The sequence below is a fragment of the Gastrolobium bilobum genome, unplaced genomic scaffold (assembly GCF_033153095.1).
Source record: "Gastrolobium bilobum isolate Gb01-03AN ecotype WA unplaced genomic scaffold, APGP_CSIRO_Gbil_v1 utg2122, whole genome shotgun sequence".
Taxonomy (NCBI): Eukaryota; Viridiplantae; Streptophyta; class Magnoliopsida; order Fabales; family Fabaceae; genus Gastrolobium; species Gastrolobium bilobum.
In genome coordinates this window covers 400091-422039 of record NW_026897715.1, presented here as the reverse complement: position 1 = coordinate 422039, position 21949 = coordinate 400091, and the positions used below count along the sequence as shown (strand labels likewise).

The 21949-nt window shown below is 34.1% G+C and overlaps 3 protein-coding genes across 4 annotated transcripts; 1 reads left to right on the top strand and 2 right to left on the bottom strand.

Moving 5' to 3' along the window:
• Window positions 1–631: 631 nt before the first annotated feature.
• On the bottom strand, window positions 632–2668 carry LOC133309529 (pectinesterase). The gene is made up of 2 exons (XM_061510315.1): window positions 1660–2668; window positions 632–1347 (listed from the first exon to the last, which is right to left on the bottom strand). The coding sequence occupies exons 1-2, from the start codon at window positions 2666–2668 to the stop codon at window positions 632–634; spliced, it is 1725 nt and encodes a 574-aa protein (XP_061366299.1).
• Window positions 2669–5517: 2849 nt separating this feature from the next.
• LOC133309509 (uncharacterized) lies at window positions 5518–8416 on the top strand. 2 transcript variants are annotated; one of them, XM_061510289.1, is made up of 6 exons: window positions 5518–5768; window positions 6077–6169; window positions 6754–6784; window positions 7750–7776; window positions 7871–8003; window positions 8116–8416. In XM_061510289.1, the coding sequence occupies exons 1-6, from the start codon at window positions 5586–5588 to the stop codon at window positions 8168–8170; spliced, it is 522 nt and encodes a 173-aa protein (XP_061366273.1). In that variant the 5' UTR covers window positions 5518–5585; the 3' UTR covers window positions 8171–8416. The 2 variants fall into 2 exon arrangements, with proteins under 2 accessions (XP_061366273.1, XP_061366275.1); XM_061510291.1 differs by lacking the exon at window positions 6077–6169 and having other exon boundaries at window positions 5522–5768.
• A 1708-nt stretch (window positions 8417–10124) lies between these two features.
• LOC133309510 (probable sugar phosphate/phosphate translocator At3g17430) lies at window positions 10125–18682 on the bottom strand. Its single transcript, XM_061510292.1, has 10 exons — window positions 18606–18682; window positions 17747–17855; window positions 17525–17632; window positions 17302–17333; window positions 17174–17224; window positions 12568–12629; window positions 12191–12452; window positions 11389–11654; window positions 11196–11284; window positions 10125–10681 (listed from the first exon to the last, which is right to left on the bottom strand). The coding sequence occupies exons 2-10, from the start codon at window positions 17846–17848 to the stop codon at window positions 10532–10534; spliced, it is 1122 nt and encodes a 373-aa protein (XP_061366276.1). The 5' UTR covers window positions 17849–17855; window positions 18606–18682; the 3' UTR covers window positions 10125–10531.
• Window positions 18683–21949: the final 3267 nt, after the last annotated feature.

The following is a 21949-nucleotide window of genomic DNA, read 5'->3' as shown; positions in this document are numbered from 1 at the left end:
TTTTAATAAACCTGTTTTAATGAAGAATTTTTAAAAGTAGAAAAGTAAGAAGAAATTGAAGTTCAAGGCCTTAAATTGAAGAAATTGATGAAGCCATTCTCTCTCTTTTTTTTTCCTTCGTTCATCCTTTCAACACAAGCTAATTAGTTTTCATTTAAATATTTTAAATTAGTATTAAATTAAATTACTTATTTGAGTGAAAATTAAATAATTATATTTTTATTCATATTTATTTGAGAGTAATTTAAAATTAAAAAAATAACTAATATGCGAAAGCAATGAAGATTACCATCAGTGCAAAGTCTATATAAATAATTCAACGCCCAAACTATATAAAAAGAATAATGTAATTTTTCTTGCATGTGCAGAAACTTCCTGATCGATTGAAAGTGTGCCTTTAAAATAGATCTTTGAATATGCGAGTGAGGGAGGTGTGATATATATCGACCAATCATATGAAAATTGAAGCTCATACAAATCTCCGCAAATATTCATTTAATATTTCCGGTGCACCTCCTCGATAAAGATAGGAAAGTATAGAATTACAAAGAAGAACAATTTGTCCGTGTGCTATCATCACCCTCACACTCTTCTCTAAGGCCATTTCCTTGGGAGAATTAAAATATTTTGTTTAAGCTTTTGTGAAGCCAAGGTTATGAGGAACATGAAGAGCCTTCAACCAATCAGTTCCGGAGCGAGGTCCAGCCTTGAGGAATTCACCAGCGGTGAATTGGGTAGCTTCAGCCTTGCTAATGAGGCCACGGTAACCCTTCCACTTGATCCTTCTCTGAACATTGGCACCAGGTCCAGCGTTATTGTACTCAGCATAGTACAAGGTGTCAAGGAAACTTGACCCTGCCCATGGAAACCATCCCTCTGGATGAATAAAGTCACCCAAATTGCATTCCATAACAACTGTCCTTGAGAATTGCTTCCATGGCCTTCCCAAGTAGGAATTGATCTTGAACCTCACTGGGAACAATGCTTGTTCTGGGACAATGTCACTATTCTGGATAACAATACCTGTGCCCATGTTCTTCTGAGATGTACCATCAGCGGTAACTGTGTTGAATTGGTTGTCATTTGGCTTCCTCACAATGATGACTGAGTGTTGGATCAAGGCTGGGGATGTGCCAAAGATGAAGTCAATGGTGCCAGAGATCACACAGTTGCGGTAGAATTGCCTGTTGGTCTGAACGTACAAGGTGTCTTGGTAACCCAATATATGGCAACCAACGAAAGCTGACATATCTCCCTGGTTTCTAAGTGCCACAGCTTGATGACCATCAGGACCAGCTGTGTTCTCGAATGTCATTGCCTTTGCAATGAATCCATTAGCAGTGTTGGCTGCGTGCATGCATGCATAATTAATCAATTAGTTCATGCTATACATATATATACACGGGAAAGATTATATTTACAAACTTTTTGTTTATAAATTCTTATGAATTACACTAGTGCATGACCAGTCATATTTAATGTAATTTATAACAAAAGTTTATAAACGGATCATTTTCTGAAAACTTGTTATCTTATTAGTTTCTTTATTATTATTATTATTATGGGAAAAGAGTTCATGCATGAGATTAATATTGTTAATAAAATAAAAAGTGATTTGTAATGAGGAGCTAGGGGGGGAATTATTAATTAAAAGATTACCGAAGGTGGCGGTTTGCATGGTCTTGGTACCATCACGGAAGTTCTTGTGACCGGTGATAATGGTTCTTTGAGGGCCATCACCATACATGAGAAGATTAACAGCTTCCTTGGGAACGGTGATGTACTCATCATAGACACCAGCCTTAACGTAGATAGTGTATCTACCTTTGAAGCCGTTAGGGTACGAGGCAATAGCATCCTTGACGGTTCTGAATTGACCACTACCATCCTTGGCAACAACAACATTTGGCTTGACACGTGATCTCCAACCTCTGCCGTTCATCTTAGCCAAGAGTTTGCGATCAGCAGCAGAGAACCATGTTGGGAAACCTTGGCTATCAACCTCGAGAAGACGACGAGAGGCAGGTTTAATATCGAACTTCAAGTTGAATTGTTCGAGGATGTTGGACAAACCACTCACGATGTCAAGGGTGACGCCAGTGATCTTACCAACTTGGTCCAAACTCTGCTCGTTCAACTGTTCCTTGATCTTTTTCTCACCGTCTTTGTCATCGTCAAAACCATCCATGCATGTTTGTTGGTATGAGATAACAGCACTCAACCAGTTCCTGAAATCAGGGGTTTGGTTATGCACGGATTGAATGTTGTTTTCTTTCACCAAATTCATGGAGAGTTGGAGACTGTCCATGGCGAATTGCAAAAGGTCCTTGCAATCATCAAGGGCCATTTTAATGCCATTGTCCTTGTTTCCATGCTCAGTTGTGAGCCTATCACTCATGTTAAGGGCCTTGATGACACTGTCAGTGGTTGCTTTCACAGCTGCCGCTATGTAAGCCTTTGGGTCTGCGGCTTCAATCCCTGTCACGGATTTAAGAGTTTCATGGCAGAGCTTTTTGTCCTCTGCGTTTTGGCATATAACACTCAGAGACCTCTGTTGAGCTTGAACCTCAGGGTCATCATTCTTCTTGTGAACGGCAACAACAACTCCAATAGCAACACCTACCACGAGGATGAGAGAAACAACAGAGACAATTATTTTTCCTTTCATTTTTGTTTTTTGCTCTTTTTTTTCTCTTTTCCTTAGATTTACTCTTCTCCGATAATAGTCGGAAAGAAGATAAATTTCCTCCCCTTATGAATTTCTTGTGGGGAGGCTTATGGAGATGTTGTGCAGATTAATGTTTACAAGTTGGGTTTTTATAGATGCATGCTTCAACATTTTTCACAGAAAAATATATATTTAGCAATCCCTTGTTGTCACCATGAATGATTGACACATAATTGTCCTTGGCTTCTGAATTTTAGGAGTGGATTGAGAATCACTAATATTTTTCAAAATAACAGTTTATTGTGATGTTTTGCTATAAACAGCCTTTCTATAATAAGGTTTATTGGTATTTCAGGGTAAGTTAAATACGGTTGACTGGAATTGTGGTGTTTAAAAAACGATTGAAGGAGACCGTTTCTTCAACCTCAAGTCACACTATTTTCTAGGAAAACCATTGGGTTGTTTTTGGCATGTCTTCGTAACCATTGGATCACTAGTGGATCATAATCATGATTTTGTACAATACACTACTATTAAGTTGTGGATAACTCCAATTTCGTTATGGAAACGGTTTGCTTGGATTTAATTTTTTGCTAGCTATAGTTTGTATATGTTTAATTTACACTTGTACTTAAATTAATTTTTTGGTAAGTACAGTGATTCCATGATTTTCTACGGGACAAAACACAACTATATATATACTAGTCGTTTGGAATAAACAATAATAACTCACTCGGTACATGTCAACTATGATTTCTTAATTCAGATTGTTTGATTACTTTATTTGACCGACTACACAGTTGAGATGAAACTTTTCCCGTCACAATGTTGAGATGTAACTTTTAATATAATTTTTGGAACATTAAGCATTACTAGATAAAATATGAGTTTGTAAAAAAAAAAGTGGAATTTAAGCTACACGTGGCTGTTGATCTAATTAATAAAATTTCAATATCTACTATATATGCATCAATTTCTTTTTTCAGTATTTGCAAGATTAATGGCAAGTCCCTTACACATATTCAGCGAAACATTTCATATGTTATGCACAGCAACTTTTCATTTTTGGCGCTCTAATTTCAGTGCTTATTTTGTGGAGTGTGATTATGTTTATCACTATTCAAAATCTTATCAGAGGTGGATATTTTAGCTTAATGTGTTTTCCTTGCCTCACCTTATATCTTTGATCCAAGAGTGCCTTATAACAACATGCGCATATTGAGATGACTAACACATTTGGGCATGATTGAAATCTGTTTTGAAAAATGGTTTTTGATTTTCAGAATAAAAAATAAAAAAGTTTATTCGATAAGGCCTATTTTGTAAATAAAATTTTAAAAATTCTAACTTTTTTTGTTTGTTTTTAAAATCAAATTTAAATAATATATCTAAGTTGCTTTTGTTTTATATTTTGACTTTGGATTTTAAAAAAAATAAAAAATAATTATTTCATTAATTATTTTAGGAAACAACTTTAAGAAGAGCAAAAAAAAAAAACAGAACACGGTCAAGCAGTTGCGCGTATTTTACTGTTTTCTACGTACATGAGAAGAAGATGAATTCTAACATCACCACTTCTATATTCATGAATCATGCTAGAGGAAAGTCATTTCAAGCATATTGCAAGGTGTCAGTTTAGAACATCACCTAAAAATTTTATAATCATAATTTTTTATTTTTTATTTATTAATATTAATACTTTAATAATGTACATTGTTTATATATAAAAATATATAGATTAATATTTTTATATTATAGGAAATAATTTTATCTTATATATACACATAAAAATATGCGATATTCATATAGGCCCATGAAAAGAAAAAGATATATATGAACCACGCATCTATGTACAACATGAGAAATATTAATCTAAAAAATATATGCAAAAGTTCATGTGCAAGTGACATTTTCCTCATTAAACCAAGGTAGTTGAAAAAAATTTCTCATATTACACTCACATTAGAAAGGTAGGTCTTATCTTGATTTTTTTTATTTTTTTTTTGTCTTTTTACTTTTTTGTGAACCCTTATCATATATTGTGTGTGTAACATGAGAAAATACTCTCACCATATAAGTTATTATGTTTGCATATCCACCATTTGAATCTCTGATACAAACAAAATAAATAAAAATAGAAATTTGTTTTCGTTGAGAAAATCTGATCTCAAATAACTTTAATGACCTCAAATGGTTTTACAGAAGAAAAATAACACTCGTTATTTAAACAACTCAATAATTCAGAAAATAATAAAATAACATAAATAAAATTGCAATAATCTCTAATAACTATTTCAATAATTACTTTGACCTATAACGCAAGTATGCCTTTTATGCTTGATTGGACAATAGCAACGAGATTCCCCACTATCATATTAAGAATAGCTAAAATTTTCACAAAAATATGTCATTCGTTTCATGAGAAATAAAAAAAAATATGTAATTATTAAAATAATTCGAGTATCGAAAATTTGAGGGAAGTGGCTACTTTCAAATTAACACAAAGAAAAAATAGGAATTCTTTAAGAATGCTGACAGGAGTTTGATTCTTGACTATGTGTATAAAAAAGATTTTATTGAAAGAGACTCTATTCATGATCGCGTAATTTCTCTATCTCAATAGAATTAGTCATTGGCTTTTGGGTGTTATATCTTTGGAACAATTCAAAAAAAAGAAAAAAGAAAAAAAAACAATGACTGAAGTGGGAGAGTAGTCGAAAAGAGGATTCTCAGTTAAACCAATGATGTGTTACATGAACAAATCATATTTTTTTCTTAATCTAATATGAATAATCCAAAAAGATGTATAACCGGAAGCGGTTGAACGAGATGATACCTTTGGCTTATAAAAAAGAAAAGAAAAGGGGGCACAGTTAAAAAGGAAGGAAAAGTATGTGGTCGTGGGAGCAAAACATTTATGGGAAGTGGCTCAACTTTTGAAGTTACCCTGTTTGCCTCTGCAGTCTTCAACCAAACCTTTTTAAGGCTAAATGTCGTCACTGTCACTGTCACTATCACTCACAACTCTTCCCAAATGGACGCCGATGAAGCCAGAATCTTGCTCGGTTTCCCACCAAATTCACGTCCAACTTCCTCCCAGGTGTTTTCATTTTCCCGTTCATAGTGCTTAGGGTTTTTTTTATTCTTTCAATCACGATTGCCAATATCATAATTCACTCCCTTCATCATCTCAATTTCTAGTTTTGAGCATGACCCATTTTTTATTATTAGCTCGGAGCTTATTTTCCACAATCACCTCTGGTTTATTCAATTGGTTTAAGTTTATGATTCATTAATAATTGAAAAGTAATCCAAATTTTGTCCTAAAGTAATCTTGAACTTGGACCGTGAACAAATGCTTTGTCGCTTGCTTTTTTGTGCCTATTCTGACTGGACCTTTATGCTTAGGTTAAATCAGCTTACAAAAAGAAGGTGTGGGAATCTCACCCTGACCTATTTCCATCTCATGAAAAGTCTCTTGCTGAGTCTAAGTTTAAACTGGTGTGTAGTTCAGTTTATTTTTTTTATTTTTTATTTTATTACCTTTCCTATCTCATCATAGGAATTCGGATTATGGGAGCATTTTTATAACTGAAGTTAAGTTATGAATCGTGATGGTGAGCTTGGGGACTTGATATGGATTTAGACCATGACAGTAAAACATTTGTTGTAAGCCTTGTATTTCAGTGTGTTGCCCTCCATAACATGCTTTTTGTAATGTGTTAACTGATATATGAGTCTGTGATTTGTAGAGAAACATTTCTTGATATCATCCCCGCATGGCCAACTGTGTCGTGAATGAAGATGATGGTCATTTGTCTGTTTTTGGAGATTTATGCCAAGACAATATTTTCCATTTTATATGATTTTAGGTGGAAGAAAAAAGTTTTCATAAAACATGCATAGGGCATATTCCCATTCCCCCCCCCCCAAAAAAAAAATCACATTAATTTAGATTGACTTTTCCTCTGGTTACCCTCTCTTTCCTCCAATTCTTGAGGAAGGGATGGCACTTCCTTTGGCCATTGTCATATTCCCTGCTGTTAAATGGAAGGATTAACTGCACTCTTATTTTTTTGCTGCAGATTTCAGAAGCTCACGCTTGCCTGCTGTCTGGTAATTCTACAGACCCCTTGTTCTCGTATAATAAATATTCTAAAATGTCACTCATGGTTTGTCAATTCCTGAACAGACGGTTGAAATTATTGAAGAAACTCAATGTTAGATGCATGGTTATCAAAACATTATAATATTGTTCTCCCAATTTCAGTGTTGAATGTTAAAAAGTGTCTAGACTTCTCATTCCTTCAATCATGAAAAACTCTTTTAGATTTTAGTCAAATTACAATTATGTACTTGTAGCATCCTTAGGTGGTCTATCAGCAGAATAAGTATATCATTTGAGTAGAAGACTAGATAATGGGAAAAAGAAATTTGCAAAAGCTCCCGTTTATTATTTTAGCTTGTGTCCTTGATATTCTGGGAATGATTTGCAATTCTGGCCATTTTCATGCCTGAATGTCTACCATACATGTGCACTAAAATGCAGTAACTGACCTAGAAATTAATATCAACATCAACACCACCTTTATCCGAAATTAATTGGGGTCGGTGATAAATAAACTCAAATGAAAAGTATGAAAAGATGACCTAGAAATAAATATGATTGTGTATATTTTTCCATATATTTTGATTATTTCACCTTCATTCTACCAGACTCTCAAATTTGAATGAAATCTTTTGGTTGTCGTCCTAGTACTCTGGCAATTGAAATTTGTACCTTTCTGTTCCTTTTGTCTGACTTCCATCTTCTATGGTGGTGACAAAATGTGATAAGTTGCCTTGTGCAACAAGAAAGTCCCGTATAGATGTGAACTCATTTGGAAATTTTTATGATTTTGGAGAAGACAGGATCGTCTCTTAAAACAGGTGGAATAATGGGAATGCTATTTTCCCTTCCTTGAAAGGACCTTGAGCTTCTCCTACTGCTTATAGGGGTTTAACAAAAATAAGAACTGCATCTGTTTATATTTGTGTTGCCATGCCACTTCTTTTAAGTACTGAATAAAATTCTAACACAGGTGGGAGAGGAGAAGCTTCAAGTTCAGGTAAATTCCTATTCTGAATCCTTCTGTGCGTCATTTAAAACTAATCCTTCTGTTTTTCTTTTCCTTATTTAAATGTGGCATAATTATTGTTCAGCTGAATACTCACGAGTTGTGAGAACTGGAGTTCCTAGGGCTCACGGAGGAAGAAAAAATAGTGCTATGATTAAAGTTCCATTCATTTTAATTACTCTGGGAACAGTTGCGCTTGGAGGGTTTAATGCTTCGAGGTGATTAACAGACAATCTTGTGGTTGATTCTTTTCATTTTTGGTATATTTTCATTAGAAACTATGTAGTTGTTCATTTACAGAATGACATCCTTTCTGCTACTGTCCCGCAGGGCATACAAAAAGCAGAAGGAGGAATACCCATCGCACAATCCATTTCTTCCTTGATGACCTCTCCAGCTGCCATCAAGCCCAGTTACTTGATATTTGTTTCCTTCAAGTAATATTTTTGTTGCAATTGGTGGTGAACATTATAGCATATATCTAAACGTAAGTGAAATTGAATCAATAAAAATTTATGTGATTATCATCATAGATTGTTAAGTGAATTCCATCTCGATTCAAAACAAGCTGATTCTTTGTAGGGATGCCATGCGGCTTAGTGTTAATGAAGTCTCTTTCTTTTTTCTCTCCCCATCGGACCCGATGGTATAGTTTTAGTGTTTGGTAGGAGTGTCAAAATGGGTCGACACGACACCAATACATCAACACTAACACGACACGAATTTTTATTCATGTCAAAATCTTCAACACTGACACAACACGAATTTTTTGGGGGTTGACACAACACGAATAACACGCAAAATAGGGGTCAAAATGGTAATTGACAAAAAAAAAAAATTAAAAAAATAATAATAAAAAATTAAAAATAAGATAATTTAAAAAAATACAGGTCGACACAAACACGAATACATCAATACGAACACGATACAAATTTTTTACGTGTCATTTTTTCCAACACGAACACGACACGAATTTTTTTACGGGTCAACTCGAACACGAATTTTCGTGTCGTGTCGCGGGTCGACCCGCGTGTCAAAACCTATATTGACACCCCTAGTGTTTGGATTGATTATGAAAAACTAGTAATTGATGTGTGTATATATATATATGGGGTAGAATATACTTATCACCAAAAAAGTTTACTACATTTACAACCAACCTAATTATCGTTGATTTTCGTCAATCTAACGATTATAATTTATTGGAAATTATTAATTAATTAATAAATGTGATTCAATAATTTTCAATAAATTATAATCGTTAGATTGACGAAAATCAATGGTGATTAGGTTAGTTGTAAAAGTGGTAAAAAAAATTGGTAGTAAGTATATCATTTCCCTATATATATATATATATATATATATATATATATATATATATATGGGATATAGGAAAAGTGTTTGTCATTTTTTTTTTTGGTGAAAAGTGTTTGTCATTTTAAATGATATAAAGTTATGTCATTTAAAGAGAGAGATAGACACAGAATAAATTTTTTTATTTAAATTTTAAATTAAAAAAAACCACTCACTTTTTCTCTCCCATGATTTCCATTTTCTGTGTCTATCTCTCTCCTAAAATGACATAATTTATGTCATTTAAAATGATAAACACTAAACTCATATATATATATATATATATATATATATATATATATATATATAATTGATTTGTTTATAAATTATTATGAGTCTATGACAATTAATTTGTGCTTGGATATTTTAATTATAAAAAGATTTTAAGAGAATATATTTTGTTGGGATTATAAAGTGTTTTTATGTAATATTACACGAAATGATTTAAATATGATTTGTTGGTGAAGAAAATATTTTTGTACTAAGGTGTAAAATAATAAGAATTAAAAAGTTTGAAATTATAGCTCTTTTGAAAGAGAAATAATCAACAACTTTTAACTTAACAACTCCAATAAAACAATTTTATCTAACAAGACTGCATTTTCTTTTCTTTTTTATGAAAGCTGTTATACCAAATAATTGAGTTTTCCCAAATATCCTCTTATGAATTTTGTTTTCCATAAATATTTTATTTTATTCTATTCTATTTGGGGTACATGATGGTGTAAGGAATGGCTAGATTGTCTTATTTGGAGGTTATAAATTATTACTAACGAAATAATAATTACAATTTTCATTCTAAGATGCAGGTAGATCACTAAGAAAATGAGGAGCCATGGCAACTTGTGAACCATATAATTTTTTACTAACTTTAAACTGTCAGTCAGTCTGTGTTCATCGGATGTTCGCCGGCATCATCCGAGAAAATAGTTAAAAAGGAAAATTGACTACACTGGTAACTCAAGAATCATGAATCAGAGGTACAAGAGGTCCATTTGGAGTAACATCCAAAAAAAAAAAGAGAGGTCCATTTGGAAGAAACAGAACCTTCAATGCATGGTCAAGTCAAGTCAAGCATATACAAGAATGAATCAATTTATTAAAGAATAATTTCAACATGAAAGAAATCAACTCTGCCAAATAATTTCAACATGAAAGAAATCTACTCTGCCAAATAATTTCAACATGTTTTCCTCCGCTCTGTTTTCTTTCTCCTTTTGTTTTTTCCCTCCTCTTTTGGAAGGAGGCGTTTGTGTGTTCTTTTTGGAAAGAAAGGTTAGGACATATACTTTGATTTGGTTCCTTAACGCTCTTTGCCTCTAAAAGCTAGATCGCTGATAAGGGGGCTTTCTTCCAAGATGAAAAGTTCTTTTGCCTCTATGCTAGATTGTTGTTAAGCTGGCTTTCTTCCAAGATGAGATATCCGTGACGAAGAGATTAAAGGTGCTTCTTCATCTAAACGAGTATCAGAAACTGAATCATTCCATAAAGTCTCCTCATTGTTGTTCACATCATCATCAGCCTTTTTCTCGGTCTGTACCTCCTATTCTCATTGAAAAAGGCAAAGAACAAAAGTTGAACCGATAAATATGCTTCCTTAAAAAGTTAACATTCACTAGCAGCAATTGCAATTTCAGCTCAAACCATACTTGAATGAAGAGCTATGTTGGTAAATAAAACTCAAATATGCCCACAGAAAGGAGAGGGGAAAGGTGAGATCAGATTAACAATTAGTCTAAGCTATCTTTAGAAGAAATTACCAAGACAGAAAGCACCATGATTAGATTTTGAAATTGGATGTGTTTTCACCCCAAAGAAAGGATGTGTTAGAGCACGATGAAATAGAACTTTACTCAATTTCTTCTTTCATAATGTGGCCAGGTTATAAATAAAAAACGACCCACATTTCTTGCACAAAAAGGTTTCTATCATTTGACCAAAATTCATAGACTAAAAAATGGTGAAAGGCCTAAAGTTAAGGAGTAACTAATAACAAACAAATACTGCATGAATATTGATCAAACTACCAAAAAAAATTACTACAAAGGCCGGCTGACCTTTGCTGATTCATCTTGGATGCTTTGAAGTTGAGATGAGCGAACATCCCTGACCTTCAGGTAGTTGTAAAAAACAACACCACTTAAAGCTGCCAATTCAAAAATAATTCGTATAGAGAAACTCTTAGAAGAAATCCATGCAATAAATGAAATTTAAACTACTATAATGTCTTTTCAGTAAAGAAACATATACCAATAGCATAGCCAACAACATTAAGGCCAGAAATCTTTGATTCAGGAAATAAGACAGTTGAAAGAGAGATAAGTAACCAGTCTTTCAAGACTCCAGCCACTCGAATAGTTACCGCCCCAGTTCTACCAATCACTAAGAATGTTGAAAGATTCAATGCCAAAGCACAAAGAGCATTTGAAAAAAATATCCAGAAGTTAAACTGCATATGTGGATCTTCCATTTCAGGCTTCTCAAGGATATACCATGGCACAAAAAGAAATACAAAGCTGCACACAATAATGAGTAAATGATCATTATTCAGCCAGATAAAATAAAGATATATTTGAACTTTAATGTACCCACTTTGACTTTCGCAATACACAGAATCCCAAATATGTGCATCCCCCAGCCCCACTCCCCTTCTTGAGTCAAAATGAGTGCAGTATAAATAAGAATAAATCCAGGACTCAAGCAGGAAGAAGCAGAGCAATCATTTACAGGAGAAGGACAAAAAAAAATGGAAGACATAGAAATTTCATTCAGAAGGGCAAGATGAGATTATCATAAGAGCAACAGGATATATCTTACCGCATTTTGGACTAAAAGCTTTTCCCAACACAAAATAAGTTAATTCAAACACACACGGTCAAACACATCTAGTGAGGGATGAAAATCCCCCAATTTTCAGTGGCATTATAAATGTACAGGTCAAAATCAAACATCAACATCCCACGAGAGAAAAACAAAAGGTTTCATTAGGTTTTTTCCCTCCCACAGGTATAAGCAGGACTATGGGCTTTCATATATATAAGAACAGAACTACCTGCAGGGTGCTATGTAATACAAGCTGGTAATAGGGTTCAGTGTCAAGCCCTTCTTTTGAAGAAGAACTTGAGTTAAGACCAGCCTCAACGCTTCAGCAACTATTCCTGTGACCTGATAAACTGTACCGAGCACATTAAAATGAATTTCCCCATAGGAGGAAATGACAACTCCAACACTGACCAGCAACATGTTCAGGAATACGTCACACCTTAATTTCTCAGTTCCACAAATAACAGCCACGAGAAATGTTGCCACTGGCACTGCAAATGGGGGGGGGGGGGGGATCATGAAAAAAGAAAGGGATGATCATCCATTAGGGAATGTTATTTCCAAAAAAAATGACAGATGGAAGATGATACCCAAAAATTAACTTACTCAGGGCTTTAAGCATCTGGATGAAGGCCACAGAAATGTACAAGTAAGCAGTGTTCCCAAACCTAAACAGACAATAAAGTAATTAAACCAATATATACAATACAGCCATGCATGGGAGAGTTAGTTATTAAAGTAATTAATAAAACTTTAAAGGCTATGAGATACATTAATACAGTAATAGAAAATTTAAACAAGTAAATTAGCAATATCATAATTGGTTTATTCAATACAACTTTAAAGGCTAAGTAATACAGCAATCACTCTTAATACAATTTTAACCTTTTTTTTATTCTATAATAAATCAACTTAAAGGGCGAATCTGGAATAATGATAAAGCTATTCCTTTAGAACTGAAAGTTCACGGGTTTGAATTCAGAGAACAGCTTCTTTGCAAATATATAAGGGTAAATCAAGTAAGAGGATAAGCCTGGAGAAGTGGTAAAGCTACTTCATGGTATCAACCATCATGTGGCCTGCCCCCATACCCACCACCAAAATGGAGTGGTGGAAAGAAAGCACAAACACATTGTCGAGACTGGTTTAACCATGTTAGCATATGCCTCACTTCCAATGAAATTTTGGGATTATGCTTTTAACTTAGCAATCTATCTCATAAATAGGCTCCCAACAGCAGCTCTAAACTTTGAAGTTCCCTACTCTAAACTTCATAAAAATGTGCCTAACTATCAAATCCTTAAGATTTTTGGTTGAGCGTGTTTTCCATTCCTTAAGACCTTATGACAAGCATGAACCTGAACTCCAATCTCAAGAATGTGTCTTTCTTGGATATTCAAGTAGTCACAAAGAATATATCTGCCTAAATGCCGAAGGTAGAGTTTATGTCTCAAAGGGTGTGCTGTTTAATGAGTATGAATTCCCTTATAGGTATTTGAATAACTACTCCTGCTATTCCAGTGTCAGCCTAGACTTCCAGCCCTGTGTCTGCATCAATTCCAATTCTGCCATAAATTCAGCGAAGACAACATAACTCTGCTCAACCTTGCACTTCAACTACTTCTAGTTCCAATCCCTCTAATGATATTCTTAATATAAGTTCTCCATCTAACTATATTTGAGCTCATCCTAACTCAGGTGATTCTGTCTCAGGTAATCCTACAACTGAACATGATGCAAGTGTTGAAAATGTTCATGAACAAAGTGAATCCACACCTGATGCATATTCCAGTTCTCTCAATACCCATGACGTCTAGGTCCTGAACAATTCAGTTCTTCCCCTCTCTCCTGAGTCTTCTCCTACCTCTTCTTCTCATTCAGAATACCAGCCCTCTTATTCTCTCAGCCCACTGTCACCCACACACTCAATCACTACAAAAGGTCCAAATCACTTGCCAGACCTCTTGTTCTTCTTACCAATCTTGAGCCAGCTACAGTTAAGCAAGCTTTGGCCATGAAGGCTTCAAATGCCTAACTAACTAATAAAACTTGGTCACTTGCCTCTTTACCCTCTCAAAGGAAAGCCATAGGGTGCAAATGGGTCTACAAAGTCAAGAATAATCCAGATGGGTCCATTAACAAATACAAAGTGTTAAGTATCAGAACCCAGAACAAAGAGAAACAACTGAGACTATAGTTAAATCCAAACTAGACTCAACGATCTAAGTACATAAAGTCTTGTAGAAAGGAAAAATTACAGAATTAACATGGAAGAAAATTACAGGGAAAAGTAGGAACAGAAACTATGCCAAAAAAATTAGAGAGGCTCTGGTTCTCTCCCAAGGTTCCCTCCCAACGATGTTTCCTCTCCTATTTGTTACCATCTGCTGTCCATTTCAGAAAACATGACTCTAACTAACTGAAGCTGACTCAGCATTAGTAATTACTTGGCTTAACCGTAACACAAAGCAAGGCTGGTTGCTAAGGGATTTCATCAACAAGCACGTTTTGATATAATGAGACGTTTTCCCCTGTTGTAAAACCTGTCAAAGTAAGAATCATGCTTACTTTAGCTTTGACATATGATTGGGCACTTCAACAACATTATGTCAATAATGCCTTTCTCAATGGAGAGCTAGAGGAAGAGGTGGATATGGTTCAGCCTTTTGACTTTGAATCAGAAGGTAAAACTCTTGTCTGTAAGTTGAAGAAGGCCCAGTACGAGCTGAATCAGGAGCCAAGAGCTTGGTTTGCCAAGCTTAAACACTCATTAATCTCACTTGGGTTCAAAGCAAGCCGTTGTGATCCTTCACTTTTTATCCTTCGGACTCATAATAGAACTACTTATACACTGGTCTATGTTGATTATATCATAGTGACAGGGAATGATTCAGCTTTTATTCAGCATCTTGTTGGGCAGCTTAACTCAGTGTTTGCACTTCAAGATTTGGGGGATTTAGATTATTTTCTTGGTGTTGAAGTTAAGATCACTCAATCTAAATACATTAGAGATCTTTTGGTTCGGTCAAAGATGCAGGATGCTGAAAGCATATCTTCTATGCCATCTGGCTGTAAACTGTCCAGATATGACTCTAACTAATTCTCAGATCCCCACCTGTACAGATCATTAGTACCGGCACTTCAATATGCATCAATTACACTCGTCTTGGGATTAGTTTTGCGGTGAACAAAGTTTTCCAGTCCATGGCTCAACCTCCTAAGGATCATTGGAAGGTTGTGAAGAGAATCCTAAGATATTTAAAGGGAACCATTACTTTTGGAGTTAAGCTGCAAGCTTCTGTCCGAAATAAGTCCTTTTCCCTCACAGCCTTTTGTGATGTAAATTGGAGGAGTAACCCTGATTACAAGTGTTCAACTTGAGGGGCTTGCCTATTCTTCGGACCAAACCTAATTTCTTGGTGGTCCAAGAAACAAACTTTTGTGGCCGGGTCATGTATCAAGGCAGAGTATAGGAGCTTAGCTCTTACTTGTGTAGAAATTCTTTGGGTTCAGTCTCTAGTTCATGAACTTCAAGTTCCATAATGCACTCCTCTTGTACTTTGTGATTATCTAAGTACCATTGCACTCTCAAATAATCCAGTACTTCATACTAGAACCAAGCACATGGAACTTGACATATTCTTTGTCAGGGAACGGGTTATGGCAAAAGAACTCATAGTCTCCCATGTACCAGCATCAAATCAAGTAGCTGACACACTAACTAAGGCCATCTCTCCCACTCATTTTGCAGATCTTTGAAGCAAACTCATGGTTATGGACTCAGCTTTGCCTCATCCTAACCCGAGTTTGAGGGGGTGTATTAGCACCATATGCTTTCTGTTTAATAATTGTTACTTGTGTATTGATCTACTGTGCATCTTCTGTATGTAGCAAATCCTTTACTATAGCTTGTTAGACTAGTAGTTTTTCCTAATCCTTCTTTCCCGAAAGGAAGAGTGTGAAATTCTTTTTCCTTTCCACAGGGACCGGGAGATTGGATCTAGCCCTTGGATAGATCGAGAGGGGGAGGGGGGGGGCAGAACTTTTGGTTTTTTCATGTTGTCAAAGAGTTGAACAATGAAAATAGATGGCGAGTGTCTGATCGAATTCTTTCTTTTCCATCACTTTAATATATATTAAAAAAAAATTGTGAAATTTCACTTCTTATAATATTTTCAAATCGATCATTTTTTATATAATGACAGTTATTAGCTGAAAGTTATTGCTACTGCTCTATAAATAGAGCACTCTGTAACTGTTCAGATTGATGTAATTCCGATACTCAGAATCAAATGGATTCTCTTCATTCTACTTTCCTGCATTTTCCTTCTCTTTCTCTCAAAACTCAAATATTAATCAATTATGATACAAAAATATAAGAGAATCCAATTCATCAAATGCTCAATCTAAATTATTTAGGATTGGTGATTTTAAAGTGATTTGTTAACTTCAGAAAAGTTGTTAAGAAATATATTATAGTATCAGCTGATTTCCTACTAAATGCATATGGCTGTCAACATAATGAATAACAAATATATTATAATATCACATACGCGGCACAAAATGTTAGTTAAATCTTCTTAATTCTTATATCTGCAAACAGAAATTGATGATCATATTTGTGCCAGACCATTTTTGCTAGATCCAAGGAGTTTGTAATGAAACCATTTGTTTTATCAGCAAATTTCCAACTAAATGCAGAGGGTAATTACCAGAATGAGTGACAAATACATTATAAATTTCGGATAAAATGTTATTTAAATATTCACATACCAGCAAATAAAAATTCATAATCACCATTTTTGTGCCACAACATTTTTGCATCACACAATCATACACGCATATGCAAAAAGACCTTGATGACTCCAAAAGGAGTTTATGACAATGAAGGACATAAGCTGATATCATAATAAGGGTAAGGAAGCATAAATTTGATAACCATAACACTGATCGGACATTATTTTATTTTATTTTTAAATAAAGAGACAGAAACGGTAGAGCATCAACTTCACTGAAATGCCAGGGAATGTAGCACGGACATCAGCTTAAATTTACAAGCATAAAATTGAATTGTTTGAGGCGCCGAGGCACTGTTTCTATTATTTCTTTCTGCCATATCTTTAATAGCAGGCTGGTTGCGTGCCCACACATTACAATTTACAAGTGGCATTCATCAAATTATGACTCTGGGCCAAAAACATCAATTACTTACCACAGACTTGCTGCAAAGAAGGCACTTATAGGGACCACACAAGTTGCATATCTGCAAATCAGACATTTTGTGTGAAGCCGTAAATATTAAATGAAATGTTAAACAAGATATCTATGTAGAACACTTACATATTAAATGTCATTTTAATAGGTGATACAACCTGCATCAATTGAAAAAATGGTAGAAAATATCATCTGGTTATGTCAGTAATATTTTTATGAAAAAGCTAATGTATATTAAAGGAATTGCATTAAGCAGTGAACAGAATAATAAAGTAGAGGAGTATTAGAAAAGAATAAAGAAAAAGCTAGTCTGAAACTGATGACATTACAAACTCCAACAGACTCTTACCTTCAGAACTCGGATAAGCAAAAAGGCCACCGCACCAGAAAAAGCCATATGGATCATAGTGAGTGTTATTGGAAATGGAAAATTAAAGTACAATGTGGAGAGAACCCACTGCAATAAACCAATGCCCAAAGAAGGAAAGAGATTGAGCAAAATATATTACAGTATAAGATCAATCACAAAACTTAAACAAAAGAACTTGTTGGCATATCTATGATCCCTTGCCTTGTTGTACAGAATAACCCCTGAAGAAAGTGAAATGTAAACAAGAAGGTAGATGTAGGTCAGCAGATGCTGTTTAGTCATCATTGTCGTAGTGACTGCCATATCTACCCTGCAAAACCCAATGCAATCCAACATGTGAAAGATCATACACCAGCTGTCTCTGTTTATTATCATTGTGGTGCAGTTAACTTCATTAAAACAGTCATTGTTCTTCAAAGACCCAGGTTAGTATCAATGGGAATAAGATTAAAATCAGGGACGAAACATGAGAAAGCAAGAAAACCAACTAACAAGTATTCCCAAGAATAATTAGATTTGAATTAGAGCTTTTTCTTTCAAAACTCCCTTCTACCAAATATTATTTATGAAATAGATAGGAATTGGAATTACTTACAGGCAGGTCAATATCAATAAGTATAATTATTTAGATAAAAAAGCATACACAATTCAGATAATCTTAATTAAAAAAAGTGTAAAGCAAGAATTAAAGTGATTTACTCAAACTATGAAAAGCACACTCCACATTGAGTCTTATATTAATATATTTGGAACTAATGTTTGTCTCAGAGCAAAGCCTCTTAGTCTTGCCAACATTGGTACGACCAATACATCGGAGAACTAGAAGGAGGGTACTGTTCGATTCGATATGTGCGTAGAAAGACATAATTCTGATTCAATGGTATAATACTACTGTATTCACATGACACAAACAATATCATTATTAAAAAATTTAACAATTACTGTGCGAATGCGAAATTCACTGAGATTCAGAGCGGGAATTAACGAGAGGAGATCAAACGAAAATCATATAAGGAAACATCAATAACTAAGACAAAGAGAGAAGAAAGAGAGATTTTACCAATGCTTAGATTGGAACACAAAATCAGAGTGACGCGAACAAAATTACAAGACCCAAAGGTCGAAACGAGAAATCCGAGATTTTGTCCTTCACTTCAAAAGCAAAGATTTTGATTTTGATTTTGATTAATATTTTAAAAATAATATTTTATTGAAGGGTATGCTATGCTCCATAGTCCATTGTTTCTATTTTTTATTAAGATTAAAAAAATAAATTTAAGAAGTTACTAAAAATTTGGTTTTTCTATAATTATTCTTCCTTTGTATTTTAGTCTTTAAATTTAATCATATAATTTCATTACGTATTTTTTTATTATTTATAAATTTAATTACATTTGAATGTTATTCTTGCTAAATTATTTAATATATCAACTAAAAATTAGAGAAGTCTAAAATTAATTAAACTAATAGTTGTATATATTTGAATTACTAAGTTATTAAAGTTTAGAGATGCTAAATAATTAGAGAAATGAAAGGTTATTCTTAAACAATCTTTTGGTAAAAATTATTTTAATATTTAAATTATTAAATTAATGGGATAGGATATTGTGACACCCAAGTTATGTTACACCCATGTGACACCCAGTCAATCTCACCGTTTGATCGCTTATGTTGATCTAACGGTTATATTTATTTCCATCTTTGTATGGTCATGATTTTCCAAATTTAAAGTGAAAGCATTAAATATGGGAAATCATAACCATACAAAGGTAGAAATTAATATTAAATATTAAATTTGGGAAATCATGACCATACAAAGATGGAAATAAATATAACCGTTGGATCAACATAAGCGATCAAACGGTGAGATTGACTGGGTGTCACATGGGTGTAACATAACTTGGGTGTCACAATATCTTATCCTTAAATGAATATAAAATCAAATAATTTACAAGAATAATTTAAAAGACATGCTAGGGATGTGCATGCTCAAATCACATATAAAAGGAAATAAAGTAACAGTGAGTTTATATAATGTCAAGTCACGCATCCCATTGAGGATTTGAATGCTCAGAGGCACACCTCATACGAGTCTCACGCAATCTTATTACACTCACAGGTCGGTTATTGACCGGTCGAGGTACTGGGTCACTGGTAGTAGGTCATTGGTTCAATTGCATGACCCGATAAGTATATGTAAATCTATAATTTATATTAAAAAAATTATAAATATATTTAAATACTTGTAAAAAAGTATACCAATTTCAAATATTTTAATATAAAAAAAATAAATTACACATCATTGTTCAACAAAAGATCAATCAAACATATAATATTTGAAAAAATAAATTGCATATTGCATAATCAAGATAATATTAGTGTTGTAAGTACATAATCTATGTAAGTTAATAAGCTACAAATCACTCAAATATTTCGAAAGAAAACAAATCGTTTGTGTTTGAGAAAAAAAAAACAAGACATTCATTTATGAAAATAAATTAGTTTTCTTTTTATAGACCGGGCTGGGTCCCCGATTGAACTGACCGGGTCACCGGTTTTTGCAAAAACCGGTTGGGTCGCACCGAGACATACCAATTCTGTAACATGACCGGTCTAAAATGAAAACCGGACCAGTTACATGACCGGGTCACTGGTTTTCGGGTCGACCCAGCTTGGTCGGTCCAGTTTTTATAACATTGGTCTCACGTCTCACAGCACATATCATGTGACTGACACTTTTATTTACCAAACGCACCCATATGTAATTTGAACACGCACCACCACATAAATATTTTGTTACATTATTCTGATAAAATATTTAACCTTAGTATTAATTCTATAAAATATTATAAATTGCATTAATTTTATTAAAAAAATTATATCAAAAATTCACTATTCAAGTAAAATACCCATCATATATAAAAAATGTTTTACAAAAGAAGGTACATACATGGTTAATACGCATTTGTGCTTACTAATTTTGATCTTATTTAATTTAAAAGTTATCAAAAATAATTTTTATATCTGATGATTGTAAAAAAAAAAATATTTTTTATATATAGTATTATCAAATCACCATACAAATTATTATTATTATTATTAAATTTCGTTATCATAGATTGTGACAACCCAACTCTGTCTTAATTTGAAACTGTTATTGTAGAAAAGTATCGTCCTATTTAATCTTTAAAAATAAAAATGTCCCTTCCCCCAAATTATCACCTAGCAACCCTTATACATTAATTCTTGGCCCACCCTATATTATATATATAGCATTCAAATGTATTTTGAACACACAAGAGACAAGAGTATGCATGTCCCATATGTGGCACCCAAGAACAAGACCACCACCCCTTGAGCAATGAGCATGCATGTGAGACTCTTGGTAAACTAGCTCACACATTGCATTCTCTCTCAATCTCTCGGCCAGCTTCCTTAGTCCAGGATTGACCAGCAAATTTCACATGCAAGCCGACGAATACAACAATCTTTCACCAGCAAACTATCTCTTCTACATTCTCTCAGCTCTCACCTTGCATTAAACATTTAAGCCATAACTTCTATTGCATGTCTGGAATATTCTCATCCAAAATCTCTCCTTAAACTTCTTTCCCTCGTACTATAGTGTGAAGCATCTCGAAGGAGAAGAAAAGATCGAGTTGGAGTTATCTCTAGGTTGAAGAAGCTAAGCCGGTGAGTTTTATGAAACTTTCTTCTTCCTTAGTGCTTCTCGAGTATATGGGTGAAGTGTGAGGATTTTCTGATTGTGACTCTAGTGCATGCATGTAAAGAAACAACCTAACTTTGTAATCTATCGGCCTTGTTCTACGCGACTAGTATGTGTAAGTGCTTGGGGATTTATTTTCGGTTTGGGGTAGATGTTTAAGAGTTGAATCTTGTTGTTGATTGTTTACCTTAGCTGAACCACTTGAAAAGGGGGCTGTTAGAACACTAAGTCAGTTCATGCATGGTAATATTTGATAAAGTGTTCTATAGACTCGTTGATAAGGAAAATTGGGCTATAGCCTTTAATGCTTGTTTAAATGTGATTAAATCACCATAAACTAATTAGGTAGAAGTGCTTAATCAAGGGTATCTTGTAGTGTATGAGTGATCCTTGTAGCTGAAATTCACATCATGTTGATGTTTAAGGTGGAGTTGGTGACCACAAGGAGTACCGAAGGAAAAATTAATTGCCTATAGAAAGTTCAGCATTCAAGGTAAGTATGTAGCTTCCTTTAATTGCGTTGAATGACTTGCAAGACCTTGTGTGTAAAATGCCATGTGTATATACTGTTGCGGGAATGATTGGTATGGGTTGAGTGATTTCCCATGGCTGAATACGGGTTGAGAAATTTCCCGTGATTAAATATATGGGTTGAGATTGATTCCCCATGATTGAAA